The sequence below is a fragment of the Camelus dromedarius genome, chromosome 12 (assembly GCF_036321535.1).
Source record: "Camelus dromedarius isolate mCamDro1 chromosome 12, mCamDro1.pat, whole genome shotgun sequence".
Taxonomy (NCBI): Eukaryota; Metazoa; Chordata; class Mammalia; order Artiodactyla; family Camelidae; genus Camelus; species Camelus dromedarius.
Genome location: NC_087447.1, coordinates 42627258 through 42650199, shown reverse-complemented (window position 1 = coordinate 42650199; position 22942 = coordinate 42627258). Strand labels below are relative to the sequence as shown.

The following is a 22942-nucleotide window of genomic DNA, read 5'->3' as shown; positions in this document are numbered from 1 at the left end:
ATTGCCCTTTTCTGGATGCTCCACAAATTTTATGCACATCCCCGCCTTGCATTTGACATCGCCTACACACAGAGTCCTTGATACTTCAACACACAGAACGTGCAATCAACAAAATCCCAACCAATAACATCTACACATGAACATCCGTTTATCCAAGTTCTCCCCCGCTGTGAAAGTGCAATAGATTTTTAAAAAATGAAAGTCAGGATGTATTTTTTAACTCTGTTAAAACTTAATTCTGCTGATTTCATTCTACTAAGATGATTATGAATCTTGATTCTGTTGCTCATTGTTTAAGAGTTTGATTGCTTAAGTCTTTTTACATTTTTTATATTTAGAATAAATGGACAAAAGACAGAAAACCTTTTGAGGTGGAATAGTAGTATTATCTGAGTAGTGATAGAACCATAATTTCTAGATTGTGACAACCACTGTCACAGCTAAAGAATGTTTCCTGTTGACTAGTAACCACACTGTTTAAATACTAAAAATATTAAGACTTAAAATTGTTTCTATCATCAGTAAAATACATTTATGTGGAATGTCATTAGAGAGGTTCATTCAACCCTTCCCTTTCCCAAACTTCTCTTATTTCCTTGAACTAAAGAAATATTTCCTTTCTAAATAAATACATTTATATAAATAAAATTTCTAGGAGTAAGTGTTTTCTCACACACTGCGGATCCACGATAAAAGATTGCTCTCATATACAGTTAAATCTTCGAGGGACTACCATATGCCAACCACTTAACATGGGTTATCTCACTTGATACTGTGAAGTGAGTACTATTATCATTTCTGTTTTATAGATTACAAAGCCAGGCTCACAGAGGTTCACTAATTTGCCCAAGGACACACAGCCAGCAAGAAGGAGCCGAAGGGCTAGTAGCAATGGAGGAAATGAGGACCATAAAGCCTATGAGAGAAACACTGATGCAATTAGGCTGTGCCTGGGCTCCCCCGCCTTCCAGGGGCCCTGACACAGAGACTTTGTCAGACGAGCACACAGAGGGAAGATTTCACTTTATTGTTACATTAATCTCACAAATACACCCAACACAGCCAGAAACACTGAGCAGATAAAGTGCCAATGCAGAGGCCTGGTAACAGAAGGAGGGAGGAATCCAGTTCATCTCCTCCACATGCCCAGCCTGGAAAGATATTTCTATTACACAAGAGTGAGGGCAACTGACATACTAGGCAATCCATCTATAGACACTTTGAGCTAAGGAATAGAAAATCTTACCAGGTGGTGTCTGTGCAGGGCAAGGAAATAGAAAAGTCAGAAAACATTTGTTCCTCAAATAAGTCAGGCATAGAAATATCAAACGAAAAGACAGTATTTTTCAAGCTGCTTGTATTTGAGACAGATATCTAATAAGGAAGGAGATGGGTACAGGTCTATAGGGTTACTCCTTGCTACTGTCTGTTTTCGGAATTGTGACCTGGGTAGACACTCTCTTCCCACACTCTCAATCAGAGGTGCCAGAGAGAATTTTCTAGGGTTCTGGGAAGAACTGACCTTACCTGCTTATCTAGCCAGCCCCAGAAACGTAGACCCAGTGCTTCCTCATGAATATCGAGGAGATACGAGCTATCAGAGAAATCAACTTGGCAGCATTTAAAGATTAATGAAGCTCGATGCTTCCCATAATTATCTTCAGACATTTTAGGTACCTCTATCAAGCCTGAGGTTTAAAGCACAATTATTTGGTTATTGAATTCAAATGATTTGACTGCATTGAGTGAGACTCTGATATCCTAAGCTCAGATGGTCCCAGTTGTCTCTATTCCAAAATTGGAAAATCACTGACTGATTCTCAGAGGCCAGAAAGATCACTAATGGCCATCTGATCATACCCGACTCCATATAATCCTGAACTCAAAGGGCCAGAATCAATGGCATCTTTCTCGCACCTGAGAATTCCTGGCCTCACTTGGCCCACAGGGAAGCCAAATAAGGATCCACTAGGCCAAAGAACTTCCAACAAGCCTCACTTGTGGCCAAGACTCAAGGCTCAGAGTGGAACTTTCAACTAGAGAAGGGAGAAGAGAAGTATTTCAACTCAGCCCTAGGATAAGAAGCAGGCCAAAGTGGTACCATGATAGGTAAGGGAGGAGAGGGGCGAGACCTCAACAGAAAGGTGCAGGTGACCCCTATGTTAGAAAATGGGGGTAGTTTGAGGGGGCATGGAAGGCTGGTAACGTGGGATCACCTCTGCTGAGCTCAGATGTGGCCTCCCATGTGGTGGCTGTGCTTAGTTTTCCATCTTGTTTTCTCTATAGAGGCTGGTAATAAGGGGCCTGGGGGGTGACCCAGTGACACTGGCTGCACTATGGCTGCCTAGCTGTTCAAATAGGGGTCATCAAGTTCCCAGTCTTTAGGGAGCTTCTGTAAAGCTAAAAACATTCAGAGTTCCAAAGAACTGTTTGGAAGGGACAGTAGCTGAACACTAGACAAGACTGATGATGAGACCTGGCAAAGTTTGAAGTGGGATCATTAAATACTCAAGGAACTCCAAAGGCCAACTTGGGAATCTCTTAAAGGGAAATGCACAGCTGGCGATTTTTCTGACTTCTCTGAGCACATCTCTGACTAAATTGAAGTGAAGATTCCATTACAGGTATCTATGTGCCCAAACTGACACCCCAACAGAAAGGCTTTAGGAAACCCCTGTGACCTCCAACTCTTTGAGAGGGGTCAGGAAATATTGGGGAGTCAGAAAAAGTTGTCCTTACCACTGCCAGCTCCTGCCCTGCTTCTTTTTTTGTACCAGAACAGAGCTTTAGAGTTTCCCAACCCTCAATTCCCAACCAGAAAGTTTCATTCCTGACCTCCATCCCAGAAAGGATTCCCTAAGTAGACCTTCCCACCACCTAATTCTACCCTTCTCTTTTGGACCTGCTCTGGGTTTTTTTCATCTTCTTTCCCTACTTCTGTTCCCAGCTACTTGGGTCCGAGGCAGACAAATAACCAGCTAGGCAGAAATACTGACTGGATTTTGGGGGTATCAGTATCTGACAAGAATGCTCAGATTATTTACTGAAGCCTTCAATTTCATCTCAGAGACTGGTTAATGTTCTTCTGTCTGTGGTTCCTTCTTCCTCCTTCCCTCCAAGAAGTTCAAGGTGAGAGACCATCTCATTCATCTTGATACCCATGGCTTTTAGGCACCAAGATAAACGCCTAAATATGACAGTTTGGGTCAGGGGACTTTTAGTGGGCTTAGCACCCAGATCCTCCTAGCATTCATCCCCGCAGCATATCCTTTCCCTAACCTGTTTACAAACCCTCCTCTTCACCCTCCTCTCAAGGCTTGAAGACAAATGGAGCTGCATGGGAGAATGAACATGGCTTGTCAGGTCTAAGTTCTAGGTCCCTTCTGTCACTGACTTGGTATATGGGCTTAGACAGTTCACTTGCCTCTCTGGACCTTTAAATGAAAGGGTTGGACTAGATGATCTCTCTGGGCTTTTCCAGATCAATTCACACTTCAGAAATCAACGAATAAATTAGAAGAAATTCTAATTCTGAGACGTAAGTATCCTGCATCCCTTTGAAACAGCTGAAGGGAGGTAAAGTCAGGTTCCTGTTTATCATACATTTTAGCTATAGGAAAAGAAGCAAGTACACCTATGGAGAAATAGAACCTGGCAGCCCCTGTACTTGACTAATAAAAGTAAATTCCTGGAAGAAGCAGAGAAATAGGCCACAAGTGAGACCTGGCAGTGTCAAAAAGGTCTATAAATTAAGTGATCAAAGGAGTAAAAAACAATGGCTAAGACCAGACAAGATCTCTAAGCACAGGCTAAAGTCTAGAGAGGTCTGGGTGGGAGGGAGCCCCTGCAGCTTCTATTAGAGGGAAGGACTTGGTCCACAGCAAGTTGCTACGGCATTTGGTTCAAACCCAGTTTTCTCAATCTGTCAACCTGGTGTGTATGCATACGTGCAGACATGCTGCAGGCTGTAGTTATGCTTCTGAAGTGCTGAAATGAAAAAGAAATAGAAGAAATGATACCAAAGTCAGAGAAATCAGGCTGAAGGCAAGCACAATTTTAGTTTAAAAGCTATTCATTCTCCCCACCACTCTATGCAGTATCATCATTGCTCATTCTGAAATGTGGGCTAGAGAGTTTCATGGGATTGTGAACTCTGGGGATGGGGAAGGGTGTACTTGTGGTATTATTGAAGGTCAAAGGCAGTACACAACTCAATATCCTGTGCAAGAACCCCTCTGCTTAATGACAAATGGATTTGACTTGACCTGACCCATTCGGGTACTCACTTGTCTTCATTCAAGGAAACTGTCTCCACAAAAGGGATTTCTTCCTTGTCTGTCTTCCCCATGATCAGCCGGTGCTTATCCAAGTTTATGATGCACTGAAAACAAAGGCGAATCACTGGTCACTGTTAATGATCTCACTATGGGGTCTCCATGTAAGAGGACCCCTACCTCAGAGAAGAAATGCCAACGGGAAGGTAAAATAGTCCTACCTTCAGGGATCGGAGAGTCTGGAGACCAAGGGACAAGTTTTTCTCATTGTCCTCTAATAAAAAAATAAGATTCAACCATTTTCATGTTGGTTTAGAAGTCAGCCTTAGGTTCTATCCAACTTACCTTCCTTCCATCCATCCATCAATCCATCCATCCACCCATCCATCAAACATCCGTTGAGCATTTATTATATTAAGTAATCTCCCCAGATGATTATAGTTAAAAGGTGAGCGAGTCAAGATTCAACCCCAGGTGTTTTTAACTCTAAAGGACAAAGGCCTTTGGACAAAAATCAGGAACGTAGAGTAGACTTGAATAGAGTACATGAGAGAAAGTACAGGTGGTGGGAAATTATCAAGAGATTTATGGCAAAGGGGTAAAAGGATCTTGCCCTCTACCTCCAACTAGCCCATGGAAAGGGGCCATTTTTACTGGCACACAGAAATGTTTGTTTTCTTGTCCTTTGAATTTTTTTTTTTTAAACAGAGGAAAGCACGAACACAGTCCCCCACTGTGTTCAAATTATGCAGTCGAGTTTCCCACATTTGGGGAAATCGCAGGGGTCAGCACATCCGGAGTACAATGGATAAGCCTCACCCTGGGAAAACCACCCTCGTGATCATGGTATCTCTCCTACCAGGTTAAGTATATCCCTTGAATTTTTAAATAATGAGTTAGACACTCCTTTTTCTGAGTGATTCTCAATACGTCTTGAATGTAGCTCAGAGCCAATCTGGTACTTTGGAAGGCAAAAACTGGGACAAGATTTATAGTACAAAAAAGTGGAAACCTGGGATTTTGAAGAAGTCAACATTTACAGGCATGAGATCACATGAGGCTTTGGTGGAAGGAGGGAGAGGGTTTACCTTAGGGGTCCATAGGTCCAGTCCCCAATTCTACTCACCAACCACAGCTGCTGGACAGTCTAGGCGGAGGGAGCCCAGTGTGATCACTAGGTGCTCAATCTGGCCCACTACTTTGAGATGCCGGGGTAGAGAAAGCTTCTCTCCTTCATGCTTATGAGATCTGACATGCTCCTTGAGTCTGCACCAGAGAAGAAACACCAGAATCCCCTTGGCAGAGGTTTCTGGTAGAATCTGGCAATGCCTACCTTCTGACCCACAGCTGGAATTTTCCAGGGATTTCCTGGGTTTATTTACACACACACACACACACACACACACACACACACACACACACACACACAAGCTAACCTACACTTCTTGTTTCAGCACTTTGGCCTAAATATGCCAGGGGATGTGAAAAACTAAGATTCAGCTCCTGTTCTCAAAAAGCTATGTTACTATCTGCATTGGTGAAAGATGAGAGTTGACACACCCAGAGAATCCTGTTCTGCATCCCAATATCCCCACCTATGTGCAAGGCAATTTAGTTAACATATCCTTTTACCCATCTGTGGGTAACAGAGCTCAGAGAGGACAGGTTAATCCTAATTTTAGAAGATGCTTTGTTCAATGTCTAATTTTCTCTTTGTCTATTTCAGTCTATTCTCACCAGTTAGTCAGGTTATAAGGTTAGTGGAGGCAAATATTTGTTTGTTAAGTGCACTGATATTGGTATCAGCAAGGAATATTGTGGAGAGAGTCCTACATACTTTAACTTGTCTGTGTAGGAGAAAGAACAGCACCAAGGTTTCACACGGTTATGTAAGCTGATTGGAACAGCCAGCACCCAAGCTATTATGGGTTGGTAGATAAATACTTAATTATGGACTTTCTGTGCCAGTACTTCTGCTTTACTCCATTTCCTCTCCTTTGGTGTTATACCCCATCCAAAAGAAAAATAATTGCAGTTTTACAGATGGTTATTAATTCCTCTGGAATCATGGCAGTCTGCTGCCTAATTATGCACCAGGACATTATTAGCCTTTCTGGAACCATCATGTTGCACTATCTCTCATCTCTCCACCACATAAAAAAGCTCAGAATTCTTCCCACAGGAGCACTTGTGTCCTGGTCAACCCCACCATCCTAAATAGCAATGCTTCAAAGAGTCACAGTGGTAGTGAGGGCTGAGAAGGTAGAAACGAGATGGAACAGATCATGTGGCAGACGTCATGGGTTATACAAATCAAGACTTATGTAAACCCTGCTTAAAAATATGGATTTCTTGTAGTGGCTTAAAATAGGCCATTATATCTACCCTAGTGTTGTTTCAATACAGAGATTTGGGCTGGGAAATGATCTGTTATACTTAGGGCTAGCGAAGTGGAAAAGAATATTGGACTGATCCTCCTAATTCTGGGCTAGACCTCGGAGCCCATCTGGTACTTTGGAAGAAAAAGAAGGAAAAAAGAAAGGAAATAAAATTACATATTGAGTGAAAAGGAGGAAAGATACAAAATGGCTTTCTCTGAAAAAGAGGGAGAACCCAATTCCAGCTATTAGAGAAGTGAAGATATTCTATATGTGAGGTGTCTGCCTCACACCCAGTCCCCAGCAGGGGCAGCAGTAAGATCTGATTTTACATATTCTTTGCTGAAGGGAAAGGCACTAATCACCCCTGTGATGGTTCAGGCCCAGCAGCAACAGCAGCTCTATTCCACATTCCGACTGAATCTTCTTGGGGTAGGCGTGTGGCCTACTGATGGACCTCGAGGAATCTAAGGCCAACCACATTCCTGCTTTTACTTCTCTGGGGTATACATACCAACAAGGTAGCTCCTTCTACTCTGTTGCCTGGGCAGGGGACAAATCAGGATCAGGCCATGGCACACAATGAACCAAGGATTTCACATGTTCTCGTTCCAGAGCCCAAAGGTCTTTTCTCAAAATTTATTGGTGGGAGTTAATAGAAAGCCTGCGCCTCAGAACAGATTCAAGCCAAGAGTGCATTAACATCTGACTTCCAGCACAAGTGGCTACTTACCCCAGCCTGTCCACACAGGCTGAAGAGATGAGATTATATTGACAGCCGGTGTCAACCAAGGCTTTCACATCCTTTCCAGCACACTGTGGAGAGGAAACATACTGTTTAACAGAAGCCAGAGACTTAAAAGGGAAGCAAGCTGCAGATGCCATGTGAAAGGCAGGGTTGGAGAGCATCCTCACAATTATGGGATGGTAGCGTCCCATCTTTACCCACTGCTGAGTCTCCTTTGAGGGGTTCTTTTTCCTGCTGAATCTAGAGCTGACAGAGGATCCCAAAGGGCCTTAGATGTTTCATTCTATATGTCAATTAGCTCTTAACTCTGTGTGTATATCACATGCCACTTTGCAAATCTGATGAAACATTTGGTCCTTTTCCCCATAAAGATGCACATGCATAGAAAATATTGCATACATGTTGCATGGAGTGCCCCTCTTAAAATTCATTTATGAATTCCATGATAAGACCCATTTTCTACACAGTTTGGAGGTGAGGCCTTCATTATTGGGATCATAATGGGCCCAAATCCTACTCTCCAGAAAACCCTTGAAAAGCTGTTCTCAGAACATTACCTGGCAAGAAACCAAAATCATGTCATCATCCTCAGACTTCTTTAGCCCCTCAGACTTGGCCTGGTTGAGTTTGTTGGTCTTGGAGGCCCAAGGGACACGACTGCTTCGAAGCTTAGACAGGTTGGTTTCCATGAGGCGTCTCTGCAGAATGTTATGAGGTTGCTTGAGGAACAGAAAGCAGAGGCTTCTTAGTGACAGCCATTTCCCCCTTCTCTCATTGTCTCCCAGATGCCACAGAGGTGAAGGAGCCTCAAGTAACTGAGCTATACCTTTGCTGCTTATTTATTCTTCCTTTAAGTAGAGACTTCATTGGTATTGTCAGAGCAGATACTATGAACCAGTTTGCAGCAGGCTGCCCTGAGTGAATGAAGGAGCAATGGGGAACAGAGGGCAGTGTGGGCAGGGCCAAAAGAGTATGGCTAAAGAGAACTGAGGGACCCTTGTGATTTGGACTGCCTGGGCTTGCTGCCTTCCCTCCCTTTACGAAGGCATTTCAAGAGGCAAGTGGCCTTAGTCTATGTGGAATAAGTGTATCTTTCCAAGTGATTTACAGAAAGGGCAGCTCATTCTCACAATCTGAAGAAACCTACCTAGCACTGGTTTTCAGAAGTTCTGCATGACCTCTATTTCAAGTTTCACTCCCTCACAGTCTTACTGTTGGACCCAAATGCATATGCCTTGGTGACCTGGCTCTCCTGTGGGCTGAGTCATCCACGGGGTGGACGAGGTAGGAAGACAGGAATTCATACCTGCTGAACAACCCTTTTAGGAGACATACTTTAGAACCTGGCAGAACCCACAGGAATCATCCTTACTGTTATCCTCTGGACCTCAAGGAGCATATGCCTCCTCCTGCCACATGCTTGCCATCCATTTCCTGTCTCTTCAATGGGCCAAAAGTGGAGTACAAAAGGGGCAGAGATTGAATGACCAGGAAGCTGGGGACTTAATTAGACCTTATATCTGTGCCAGGATACCTAATGTTAGGAAGCAGGATGAGGAATGTGAATTCAAGTCTGCTCTCTGATAGAGCTTCAGGAGAGTTCCTAGGGCAGGTATATCCATGCTGTACTGTTTCTACCCAAAGTGGCCTCCAGAAAGTATAAGCTACCTCTTGAAAAGAGGTTATTTGACCTGAGAAACTTCTATGCACAAGCATCTTATTTCCAGTTCACAATAATATTTAAAATCCCTCAAAAGGACAGAGTCTAACTCCAAGTTTCTATGTGACACATACCAGATGGCATTCCAATTCTAGGGGGAAGAGAGTCACTCCTAGGTGCCTAGAACCATCCCTGGGAAGCGGGTAAAACTGGAGAAAATTCATTTTCCATCATCTTACAGATTCCTGAGGAAGAATGGAGTCAGAGCCATGACTCACTATAACCCTGGTGAGGAGAAGAAATAGATTCCCAAAATATCCCGATTTTTGGCAAGGCAGTTCTAAATTAGCATCCTTGGGAAAAGGAGAAAGAGGCACTTATAAGAAAATAAAAGGTTCTTAACTTGGCAAGGAATTAGAGGAAGTGCTAACTCTGTCAGATTTCCTGATTTGACACTGGAAGAATGCTTTGCTTTGCAAAAGAAACAGAAATCCTTCATTCTTTTCTCTCTCACTAATAAGCCTGGATTCATACTACAGCAGGGTGTTTGTTTCTGTAAAATCTGTACTTAGGAGGACAGACTTAGATAACTTTGATTTGCAGAGAATGGAAGGGACTTCAAAGGCCATCTAAACAGAGCCCTCTTAATCTAAAGTTTGAGGCTTTCCTTCTATATTGGTCTTGCTGAACACTATTTTCTTGGTTACTCTTAATCCTGAGAGGAGTCCACCATCACCAGACAAATGAAGGAAATGAGGAAAATTCTGAAATCATTTTCCTTGAAGTCATCTCTCTTCTGAATTTTCCTACCAGGCCCTTTCTCCACAGACTGTACATATTCTCAAAATTCTCATATTTTGGGGAGAAGACGCCTCCACAAAACCTCAGACCCTGCCTCCTGAACTCTTCATCCTCCTTTAATCAGCCCTGGTCTTAAATGGTCTTTAAAAAAGCCAAAATCACTACATATATTTCTTGATATCCTATATTTTCTTCACTGAAATCACTTCTGGTCCCACAACACCAATAATGATCTCCTACTTTCCAAATCTGGTAGACATTTTCCAGTCTTCACTTTACCTGACCTCTCTAGGGCATTTGACCCTGCTGACTATTCCTTTATTTATTCTTTTATTTAGTTACCAAAAAAGGTTAAATATAGTACATGCTCAATGTAAAATATTCTAATATCACTTAAGTATATAAAATTGAAAGGGAAAGCCTCCCCAACCTCTCAATCCTTCTCAGCTCCCCCTACAAATAACAACCATTAAATTTAGGAGTATATCCCTCCAAAATTTACAAATATAAATAAAAATATGATCATATTATAACACCCTTCTAAATTTTTCTATTTTTGTTTAATACATGAAAGGCATTTTCCTATGTCAGCACATATAATTCTCTTTAGTCATTTCCATAACTAAAAGTATTCATGGCATAGTTCAGGAGTTGAAAATTCACAGCCAATAAACTCACATGAATCTCAGAGATGCTTCTCCATGGTCATTTAATCATGTCCTCATGTTTTAAATGACACTGTAACTGCAAATGTACCTCTGCGCCCAACCAAAATTTCACTAAAATGAAAGTCAAGGAATAAGAAAGGTCTAAACCTACAAGAACAAAGAAAACAGTAAAGTCAACAACAACAACAAAAGAGATGGTGACAAAATTTCAGAATCTAAAAAGCAGACCAACAACTACTAACTGATGTAGACTAGAGAAAGCTAAGTGTTTCACATTATTCTACTTCATGGAACACTGGAGTGGCAGAAACTACCAGCTGCTAATTAAAATCCATGATCTCCTCGTCTTTCTGGGCAGACACCTAGATTATGTTTCCTGGCCTTCTTGGTTTTTTTTTTTTTTTTCTTCATTTTTATTACAGTTAATTTTTTTTTTAATAATTGGAGTATAGTCAGTTTAGTCTTGCATCAATCTCTGGTGTAAAGCATAATATTTTAGTCATACATACGTTCAGTTTCATATTCTTTTTCACTGCAGGTTACCTACAAGATACTGAATATCTTTTGCTACACAGTAGAAACTTGTTTTTTATTTTATATATAGTAGTTAGTATCTGCAAATCTCAAACTCTCAATTTATCCTTTCTCAGCCTTTCCCCCCAGTAACCATAAGTTTGTTTTCTGTGTCTATGAGCCTGTTTCCATTTTGTAAACAAGTTCATTTGTGTCTTTTTTTTTTTAGAGTCCACATATAAATGATATCATATGGTATTTTTCTTTCTCTTTCTGGCTTACTTTACTTAGAATGATGATCTCCAGGTCCATCCATGTTGCTGCAAATGGCATTATTTTATTCTTTTTTATGGCAGACTAGTATTTCATTGTATAAATATACCACAACTTCTTTATCCAGTCATCCGTCAATGGACATCTAGGTCGGTTCCATGTCTTGGCTATTGTATATAGTGCTGCTATGAACATTGGGGTACATGTGTCTTTCTGAATTAGAGTTCACTCCGGATGTATGCCCAGGTGTGGGATTGCTCAGCCTTCCCTGTGGTTAGGCAAGGCCATATGACTGAGTTTGTTAAACACAATGTGGGTAGAAGTAACACACACCACTTCTAGACCTGGCCTGTAAAGCTCTTCCTGTGTACCCTCCTCCACATTCTTTTCTTCTTCTGCCTGGCTAGAATGGAGATGACCCCTACAGTAATCTTCCCGGAGGTCACATGTTAAAGACAGAAAAGCCACTGTCAGCCTGTGCTCCTAAATGACTGCATGGAAGAGGGCTGTCTTATTGACCTTTACACTAGAACCACTACTTAAGAAAAAATAAACTGTTATATTTGAACTATTTATACTTGGGGGTCTAGCTGTAAAAGCAGTTTTCCTACTCAAACTAAAACCCTGAAAAAACTGAGGAGTTAGAGGTATTAGAACCTTTACAGTTGGAGGATATGATTAGGGTTGGAAAGAGATTAGTATAAAGACTCCTACTTGACCCAGACAACTGGGAAGAATGCCAAAAGTTTATTCTTTTTGTAAGAGTAAATCAAAAGATTGGCTGGTTGATAATTTGGCTAGGCTTAGAAGAGATTTCTTGAACAGCTAAAGATGAGTGTGGAGTGCCATATTGTGCCAGAATTAAAGGATAGGAGTTTAAAGATTGAAAGGCTCACATGGAGCCTTGAATATTGAGAGATAAAAGATCCACACCAAAATTTCACATCACTAAGAATTTTTGGAATATCATGGATGACAAAGATTCCAAAAGCTTTCAAAAAGAAAAAGATGATTCAAATACAAAGGATTAGGAACAGAATTGTACAGGACTAATCAATGGTAATAATGGAAGCTAAAAGACAACGGAATAATACTTTTAGAAAAGCAGACAGCACATAATTTCTAAACCTCGCCAAGCTATCAACTAAGACTCAGGAAAGTGATTTCCTATGTATCACATTGAAGGATATGCTCCACCAAAGCAAGGGAAAACAACAAAGAAAAAAGCATAGGATCCAAGAAATAAAGGATCCAACAGAGAAGAGAAACAAAGGAAATTCTGAGAATAGTATTGAAGGAAAAGTCCAGGATATTGGTTGTGTAGTGGGCCTTGAGAGCAACCAGTCCAAAATGAAATGGTAGGATAGAGCACTCCAGGAAGGATGTCTCCAAGAGAAGAAAAAAAGACCCTGCTAGATCACCTATAGTTTTAAGGTACTTGGAGATTTAAATTTTACATAGAAAATTAAATAAAGAAGAAAAACTAGGCAATTATTAATTTTGATAAAAATAAGTATTTGTATGAGAAAGGAGACATAATTATAGTACACTATTTGACTTGGCTGTGAATAATAGGAATATAGTACAACCACGTAAGCAGTATATGCTGATTTGATCCAAAACAGCTATTTAACTATTATTAACATATTATAATACTAGCATAGTAGAAGGGGACATGATAGGGAAGTATAAGAGAATTAAGGAACAGTTTAAGTTTTTAAAAAAGTTTTAAATTATATACATTTTTTGATAAAAAATTAAATTTAAAAAATATACCCCATACATTAGGAAAGCATTCAGCCACAAGAAAAGACAACTTACGGTGTCTTAGATGAAGGTGTATTATTTTCTCACATATGAAGAAGACTGGATGTAGGTAGCTGCTGGCATTAATTTAGCAGCTTAACAATTTCAGGGCTGTTTCTATAATTCTCTTGAATATTCCCCCATAGCCACATGATGGGTGTCCCAGCTCCAGGTATTACATCCACATTCAAGGAATGAGGAAGGAGGAAGGGACACTGTGCTAGCTATTCTTTTTTTATCAGGAAAGCACAAGTTCTCCCACAAGTTCCCTGAGCAGTCTTCTGCCTATATCTTCTTGTTCAGAATTCACATGGCCACTTCCAGCTGCAGCTTGGGTGAATTTAGCTTTCCTAATCTCCATGGAGGAGTCAAGCAGATAGAAAAAGGCTGAAAATGGCTAACAGTGTCTGCCAAGTTGTGCAAAAACTAAAGTGTGTGTACATGTGTGCACGTGCACACACGTGTGCACGCACACTCATGCACACGCACACACCAACAATGTAACAGGCAGATGGAATGCCAGGTTACTCTATAACCGACCACTTTTGCACCTATTTGCTTACATCTGCCCTACTTTCTGCATTTTAAAACAGCACATCCTCTACAGACACACGAGTCTGTGGTACCAACATACTTCAATTTACTTAACTACTAATGGACATCTAGATTATTTCTACATGTTTGCCATTAGAAACGATGCTTCAATAAACTCAATGTTCTATCTTCCTTGAAACTCATCTCTACTGGCTTCTAAAACCACTTTTTTGTCTATTCTGCATCTGTCTCATTTATTAGTTCCTTTGCCTCTGCTCATTTCCTAAATGTTAGTGTTCCTCATTGCTCTATCTTCAGTCCCTTTCTCACTCTATAAATCCTTTTAGGGCAATCTTATCTACATTCATTGTGGAACTTACTACCTGTATGATGAAGACTCTATCTTATGCCCTGCCCTCATTTCTGAGTTTTAGACCCATAGAACTAACCATCACTTTGAACTTCTCCACTTAGAGACCTCACAGGCACTTTCAAACTTAACTTATCCCTCTGATCTTTCCCACAAGACTTGTACTTTCTTCCATATTCTCCATTTTGATGAATGAAATTCTGCATTTTTAACACCCCATAGTTTCCTCTCCACTTCTGCTATTACTGCTAAGTTCAAATAATCTCCTAAAACACTATGTTCATGGTCTCCTTCCCCTACAGTGGTTCTCTTGCCAGCTGTATCAAACACAAAGTACTTAATTTAGCATATATGATCTTCCACTAACTCATCCTCCTTCCCAATCTTATCTTTATTCCTACATGAAGGATTTCTACTGTAGAAAATGGCCACCTGAGACATACTACCTTGGGGAAATCACTAATCTCTCTAAGCATTCACTCAGTCTCACTTTCTTCATCAGTAATAAGAGCGATTTGAGCTCCAAAGTCCTGTTCCATTTTAACATTCTGGATTACTCCCTTTCCACCAACTTGGTAAGACAGCACCATTACACACCCACCACTCTTGATTCTTTTCCTAACCTTCCATCCCAACTAAAGATAGTCCCCAACTTACAATGGTTCAACTTAAGATTTTTTTGACTTTATGATGATGTGAAAGTAATACACATTCAGCAGAAACTGTGCTTTGAATTTTAATCTTTTCCTGGGCTAGTGATATGCAGCACACTACTCTCTCATGATGCTGGGCAGTGGCAGCTAGCTGCAGCTCCCAGTTAGCCGCATGATCACGAGGGTAAACAACTGATACATCTACAATCATTCTGTACCCATACAACCATTCACTTTCTGTACAGTATTCAATAAATTCGATCTACTTCTCTCCATCTTTAGCACCTGCAATCTAATACAAGTCACCATCAACTCTTATCTGTATTACAGCACCTCCTAATTTGTCTTCTGCCTCTTCCTTCACTCTTCTCCAATTCATTGTCTACACAGCAATCAGAGTGAGCTTTTAATAATATAAATGAAATAATACATCCCCTTACTCAAAGCCCTTCAATGGCTTCCCCTTGTCCTTCAGACAAAATTCAAACTTCCTACCATGCATGGTCCATAGGGCTCTTCATCATCTGGTTCCTGTCCATCTCTCCAACCTCCGTATACATACCATAAACACACTACTCTCCCCTTTATTCATCCACACCTCCTTGCTCAAAAATTCTTCCCCATTCTAATGCCTCTGACCTACCATTCCCTCTGCCTGAAATGTTCTCCCCTAATACTTCAAATAGTTAGCTTGCTCTCATCTTTCAGGTCTCAGCTCAAATGTCACTTCCTCAGAAACATCTTCCCTGACCATACTATTTAAAATAGGTACTCTACCTCTTTAGTTACTAACATATCCCATTATTTATTTTATAGTAATTATAAATCCGGAATTATTTTGTTCATTTAGTTCTTATTTCACTCCCCCTAGTAGTGTTAATTTCACAAGGGCAAAGATCTTGACTGTCTTAATCACAGCTGTATCCCCAGCTCTTGACATACTACTGAATGAACAAATCTCTACCTTTACCTCTTCAAAAAGTCTTTCCTGATTAACATCATCTAGTTCTTTCTTTCAGAATCCCTTCAGTACTCATACATTACATAGTTTGTATTACTTCATTTCTACTCCTTGATTGTTGCTTTGTAAATTTGTCCAAGTGGTTTATTTTTATGCTTATTGAAGGAAATAACAGGCTTTCCAAGATCTATCTTCTACTTTCCAGATGTCACTCAAGATCCACAGCAGAACTTAGCTGGACAGGTGCTGCAGGTACTCTGGTGGCCTTTTGAACACAGTTACCAAGTTATCTTCCTGACGTGGATTATGCTTTATGCTTTGGCTCAACAAGGCAACTACTAATCTAAGCAGCCCCTGGCTCTTTAGCATTCTTGCAATGTGGCTGCTAAACCCTACCCACGGTTTAGATATTTAAATCCACAGCTGGCAAGCTCAAATGTACTGGCTTTATCACCATCAGGAGCTTCTGAAGGAAATGGGCACTGTGGGGACTGTATTCTGGGTAGAAATAGCTGAGATTCCTCAATCTGGCACCCAGTCTGATTAAATATCTCTTCTAGCTAGGCTGTAGAGTGGGAAGAAAAGTAAGGTGAGAGGAAACAGGGTATACTACAGGATATCACAGAATCATGATTTGAGCAAGAAATTTTAAGGCCACCTTCTCAATACCTTTACCTATACTGCACTGAATCCAGACAGAAGCAAGATAATGGATTTCTGTGGTGCACAGAATGGACCAGACTAGAAAACAGAAGAAATGACAGAAGTCTGCCTTCTTTGTAGCATTTATTCTCAGAGGAGAAACGCAAGGTTTCTAGCTAGCAACAGAACCACAACTAGAACCACTTAGAAATAGGGGTCAGCAAATATAGCCCATAAGCCAAACCCAGCCTGCTGCCTGCTTATTTGGAACACAATCAACCCCATTCAGTTACTATCTATGTAATGCTCTGCATTACAACAGCAGAGCTGAGTAGTTCAGACAGAGATTGGCCTGCAAAGCCAAAAACATTTACTATCGGGTACTTTACAGAAAACATTTGCCAATCCTTCGTGTAGAGTACTCTTTAAAAAATATATACCTGGAGTCAGACAGAGCTGAGTTCAAGTTAAGAAGTACCTTGCAGGGCTTTTGTGAGGATGAAGTGAGATGGCTCATATGAAGCACTTAACACTGTGTCAGTTGTAGAGTAAGCACTCAAATGTTAAATAAGTATATGTATGTGTACATACGTATTTTAAATTCTCACACACAGCTTAAAACTGAAGCTGATTACCAGTCACCTTTTTTCTTAAAGGGCATGAAATCATCTTGCTCCATTTTCGTCCTCATGTACAGTTTGTAGATAGACATGGACTCCTGACTCTCACTTCAAGCCCAACACACATGTCTCTGTCTAGCCTTGGAAATCTAAAAGGGCACTAGTATCCGTGCTGTCTCTTCTTTGTTTACTAGCTGAGTATACAACACACGACCCATTCTGTACCATAAGAACACAGACAGACTGTCCTTGAGTTTACAGCTGCTTAAAATCACATGGGACTCTACCTAAGGCAGCCTGTCACACTGCCCCAGGCCTTCAGTGTTCTGTCTCTTTGCCTTTGCCCTGTGACCCAACAGACATGTTATTTCAAAGAGAGCAGCCTTATTCCTGACTGCTACCTGCTAGTCTGAGATGGTGGTTTCTCAACTGCCCATGGCAGGCTGCATTTTTGTTAGAAAGGATTCACACATGGGCAGGGAACTGGACCAGATAACCTGTAAAGTTCTTCCTCCTCTGAGGTTCCATAAAGGCATACTCTGGAAGCAGTCTCCTCCCTATATCATCTCATAGTCAGCTGATTCACCAGGGAGTGATGCAACTGTAATTAGATGTTGGTCTCCATCACTATTGTCACAATAGGCCAGGGTAACTACATCTTCCACTGAACTCCTCTAGAGCTTATTGACTAACATCTTGGTAACTAGCACAGACTTCCCGGTGGTATTATTTATCTTCTCATGGAACTATCCAGTCAACATCTACACCTGAATAACTAACAGACTTCCCAAACTTAACTTGTTCAAGAGTCAAATTCCTGATTCTTAGTCCCTATCCCTAACCTGCTCTTTCTGTACTCTTACCCATTTTAGCAAATGACAACTTTATTCTTCCAATTGCTAGGTCAAAAAACCTTGAGGACATTCTTAACTACTCTTTCTTTCAGACCCTTAATCCAATCTATCAACTAAATTTGTCAGCTCTGTCTTCAAAACAACCCAGCGTCTGATCTTTTCTTGCCCCCTTCACTGCTAGCACACTGCTCTGAGCCACCATCATCTGTCACCTGGATTAGCGTATGACAGCTTGCTGATCAGTCTCCCTGCTTCTACTCTTGCCCTCTATAGCCTAATCCACACAGTAGTCTGCTTTATAAAATAAGCCATGTCATTTCACCCCTCAGCATAAAGTTTTCTCTAGTTTCCCATATCAGATTAAAAGCCAAATATCTGTACAATGACCTATAAGGCCCTTAGTAGTCTGGCCTCCCACTATCTCTCTCTGAGGTTATCTCCCATCACCACCCTGCTGCTCACTTTGCTCTGGCCACAATGGCCTTCTTACAGTTCTTCAGTCACATCAAGCACATTGACAATTCAGGCCTTTGCACTTGCTGTTAGAACCTTCTGCCTAGTACATTTTTCCCCAAGATATTGCGCTCTCTCATCTAAAATGTAATCTTATCAGAGAGGCCTTCCCTGACAACGCTATATGAAATAGCAAGGCTCTAATCCACTCTACCCTGGCCATCACACTCCCCATTCCCTTACCCTGGTTTATTTTCCCCATAGCACTGATTACAACCTGATATATTATATATTTACTTGATTTATTTGCTGTCTTCTCCTCCCACATGAATGCAAGTTCCATGAGAGCAGTTACTCCATTTTTGTTCATTATTGTTATCTTCAATACCTAGATTATGCCTGACATGTAATAATTGTTCAATAAATACGTGGGGAATAAACTAATCTGTCCTATCCTCCCCTCTAACCTATAAACTCCTTGTACAAGGAAACTTTTCAGTCTTCTTCTTTGTGGTCCTAGAACCTAGCACTGTGCCCTGAACACAGCAAATATTCAAACAGTATTTGCTATAATTAGGATTTGATCATGGCTCTGGAAATCTTCAGCTTGTACCAGATTCTCATGTTCTATTGGTATTTCATGCTCCTCTTCTAAGACTCCAAAGTTCACTGGTCCAAAATCTATAGCATTATGGATGTCTTGTGGCATTATGAATAACTAATCTGTAGGGTACCACCCAGGGCTTTACTCACTGACAGAGAGTCTGATCAGATGCTCAGATTATAGGGCTAGTCATTTCATGGTCAGTTGGCTTTGCTATGTCCCACCATTCTTCCCGCAGCCTTCTCCTAATTCTAGTGAGTTTTGCTAAAGCATTTGGCTAAAAGCAAAAATCAATAAATAGGAAAGTAAAACTCTCTATTGCTGGATAAGTAAGGGTATAGCCTGATGGTCAGTAATACTATCATATAGGAAAGATAGGATATTATCCCATGACATGACTGCTTTTAAAATCAAAAAGTCCTTACCTCAATGAGAAGAACATTTATGAACCTGGTAGTTAAAACAAAAGAAATTAGAATAGGCAAAACTCTGAGTGGTTTTTTTTCTCTAGCTTCAATACTTGAAAAATAACAATAAATAAAAAGTTACTCACTCATATCTCTGATTTTGGTTCTTAATCTAACACAGGAAAAAACAGCACAAGATGAAAGGACAAGCAAAATAAGAGAGCCAGACATAAGAACAAGATTAATTTCCACAGCAGACTTTGTAGCAGCCAACTACACACAAACAGGAATAGGACAAAGGCACTTCCCTGAAGCCAAGAGAACAAACCCACGTTTGACTGCTTACGGATGCTCTTTGGCAATCCAAAAAAAGTTGGCAGGCTGGATTCAAATAGTAAACATTACAGAAACAGAATGGTAAAAGGTAGATAATTCAGAAAACTCAGCACTATAATTCTAATACAGGTCACCAGTATAAGGAAAATAATCCACAATCTTCTCACTGGCATAAACCCCAGAATCAATGAAAACTAATTTATTATTTCCCCCCATCTCCCTCTGGGGCCATCCCTTCCCTTTTCTGGTCTCTATTCTATTGAGTTTGTACTATAGACCCACACAATCAATTTTGGTATCCTCAAAATTTCACTTTGGAGAGAGAACACTGAGTCAACACTGGTCTATACTACCTGATGTACCCATAAAGTGAACTGATATAGTACTTCTAAGGGTATTTCTAAGATGGTCCTGAGGCAGCAGCATATGTTCCCAGAGAGCTTAAGCATGCTGCCTCAACCCAGCACTCACAGCTCTCCCACCCCTATCTCAGTCTGCCTTGGCATCTGTGACCCGTTCCAGTTCTTCTGTGCAATCACCTGCACATCAGAGGTGTGAGAACAGTGAGAGAGGGACATCAACTCCATGGCAGTAGGGGGTGAAGGTGTGAACCGCAGTTCAGGGTCTCACAGTAAACTGCTGTGTGTCACATCCATGGCAATAACCTGAGTCTTGAGGACACGTCTTCCTTCCAGCCTATTGCCTATGTTCTACACTATCAGTTCCTGTGTGGCTCAACTGAGACAGACTGGAGTCAGAAAAGCAGATGGAATTCTTCCTACGCAGGATGAAGCAGCGTAAAGAATGCCAGGCAGAAGATCGTAGAGGCAGTTCTGCAGGGCTAGGAAACTCCTCGACGTCCTATGATAACCAAATGTCAATCATCTTAAATCTGGCATGAAAGGAAGAAAAATAGTCCACATTTTACTTCTTTGTCCATTCCTCTTTATTGCTTCCTGAGGCTTCCAGGAACCAGGATTATTTTGGCCTGAAGGTAAGAAGACTTGGACCCAATTTGCTAAATGAATCTAGACTGTTGTAAAGTGAAAGGAGGGAAGAAAGACAGTTACCTCTTTTCTAGGAATACATTTCAGTCACTCGCCACTCTGAGTTGACATGAATCAGATTAACTACCCTGTGGCTTGTGAAGGTAAAATACCTTTTTAAAAACAGAGCAGGATAACTGAATAGACATCCTTTGCACATAAATAACTAAAAACAATTCTGTATCACAAAAGGGGAGGGCAAATCTGATCTTGGTATCTGTGTGTCATTATAATTGTTTTTATAAAAAAAAAAAAAGAAAAGAGGATTCAGACGCTCTGCCCTCCATAGTCATCCTGTGGTTGGAAATCACAATTTCAGGGATCTAGGCTGACACCCCTCTTCCCTGACAAATTAAACATTCCAAAAGCTCAGAAACTATTGGAAAAATTATACAGAGCATCTACTTCATGTAAGAGACACATAATTCATGCTTCATAAATGATTGCCTAGATGAATAAAGTGATTGCGAAATTCAAGAAAACTAGTTAAACTACAAGAAAATTCCAGACAAAACTACAAAGCTAAACATCAATCTAGTCCAGCACCAGTACAGTGACTTAAGGATAAGAGTCAGATACAGTTCTTTAAACTACTAATCCTTAGGCCCCTATAGGAGTCCTCCTATAGACAGAGGATAGTATGGTCTTTGAACTCAGACCTCCAGTCCTGGAGTTTCTCCTTCTTCATGCCAAGAACAATCCTGCTGGAAAAAAGACTGCGCCAGCCCCAGCTCCATTACCTGGTCTGGGTAATGGAACAGCCTGGCTTCCTCCCTCTGTCCATTCTTTGGGGGGTAGAATAGGAGGAAAGGGGAATGATGACAAAAGGTTTGGGGCTCAGGAAACCTTTTTCTCTCTCCCCACTCCCGTTGGAAGGTCAAAGGTAGATAAGACCAAAATCAAACGGAGAAGTAGATTTTGCATAGAGGGGAAATGGATTCAATACAAGTCATCTGGATTTGGATACAGTGACTGCCGAGAAAGCCCTCTGCCCACTTCGTTCTCTCCTTCTCACACCCATTAGGAGTCACCTCTGTCTGGGTCACGGGACCCGCCAAGCAGCTTGGGAGGCAGGGGGAGCTATCCTGGCTGCGAGGCTCAAGCCCCACGCAATCAAATTCGGTATTGCGAATAACGGGAAGGGAAGGGGACCTGCGGGCAAGACGGCAGGGGTCTCTTCTACTACAGAGGAGAGACATGAAGGGAGGGGACTGAGCTGAAGGGAGCGCGAGCTGGAAAAGCTACGACGGAATCTCGAGAGAAACTGAAGCAGAGGGATGCTGGATGCAGGGGGATCCGAAACAGCAACAGCGAGACAGCGGATAGCGGCCGGCCGCCGGCGGGGGCCGGGCCGGTGACTCAGTGAAAGCGGCCATGGGCGGGCCCCGGGAGAACTCACGGCGCGAAGGTGACGGGCCGCCCTGCGCGGGGACCCTGAGACGGGCGCGGCGGCGGGGGCTCACCGTGTCCTTGGACGAGCCCAGCTTCTTGAGACCGTCCAAGGGTAGCAGGTCGGCAGAGTCCTTGTGAATGAACTGCACCGCCTGCTTCATTCGGCGCTGCTGCCGCAGAGACGCCGCCTCCCTCATGTCCGTCTCCTTGCGGCCACCCTCGGTGAGGAGCCCTGAGTAAAACATCGCTGAGGCGCCCGCGGCCCAGCGTCCCCGTGGCTCCTCGCTCCCCCACCGCCCTCAGCCTCGAGCTCCACCAGCGCCGCGAGGGCCGCGCGCCGCAGCTTTTATAGCCGAGCGTGACGTCACGGGGAGCAGCCAGTGCGTGCGCGGAGGGCGGGGCCTGCACAGCGCCCCCCAACCCTCGCGCGGCTTCTCCCCATCCGCTGCCCATCTCGTCGCCGCGCCGCTGCCTGGGCACAGCGGGCAAGCAAGGGTGGCGGCAGTGGGACTGACTCAGAGAGCCAAGGGTCCACCGCGGCCGCTTTACCCTACCAGCCCTTCCCGTTGTGGGTGTCCCGCGTCCCCTGGACGAGATGAAGTGTGGGGGGCGCCCAATGCCAGAGCAGCCACTCCCACGCCAGCCGCCGTGGCCTCTTGATCCCCACTCACCTGTTGACCCCGTGGCCGACCCCGGGACCACCGACAGCTGGGCCATGCCCGGAGTCCCGGCGTCCGTGCTGCTGTTCGTCTTCACCAATTCCCACCTCCGCACGCCTCCTGGAACCCCAGCGCCCAACGCCCGGGCCCGGGAGGACGGGCGGCGCACTCCAAAGTTGGGATCCCTCCGGATTTCTCCAACTTCAGATCGGTCCCCACCCACCAGGCCACGTGACTGGGGAGGGGGCAGCCCCTGCGGGCCGGTCCGAGTCGGCCTTCCGGGACCCTCC

The 22942-nt window shown here is 42.5% G+C and overlaps 1 protein-coding gene and 1 non-coding gene across 3 annotated transcripts; both read right to left on the bottom strand.

The window, feature by feature from the left end:
• Positions 1–1003: 1003 nt before the first annotated feature.
• NRIP3 (nuclear receptor interacting protein 3) lies at positions 1004–22338 on the bottom strand. Of its 2 annotated transcripts, none has more exons than XM_031460063.2 (7): positions 22065–22338; positions 7958–8098; positions 7386–7468; positions 5401–5540; positions 4496–4548; positions 4287–4381; positions 1004–3987 (listed from the first exon to the last, which is right to left on the bottom strand). In XM_031460063.2, the coding sequence occupies exons 1-7, from the start codon at positions 22236–22238 to the stop codon at positions 3972–3974; spliced, it is 702 nt and encodes a 233-aa protein (XP_031315923.2). In that variant the 5' UTR covers positions 22239–22338; the 3' UTR covers positions 1004–3971. The 2 variants fall into 2 exon arrangements, with proteins under 2 accessions (XP_031315923.2, XP_031315924.1); XM_031460064.2 differs by having other exon boundaries at positions 7958–8119; positions 22065–22334.
• LOC116155539 (U1 spliceosomal RNA) lies at positions 4980–5145 on the bottom strand. The gene has a single exon (XR_004139424.1). It is a non-coding gene; the product is annotated as a U1 spliceosomal RNA (small nuclear RNA).
• Positions 22339–22942: the final 604 nt, after the last annotated feature.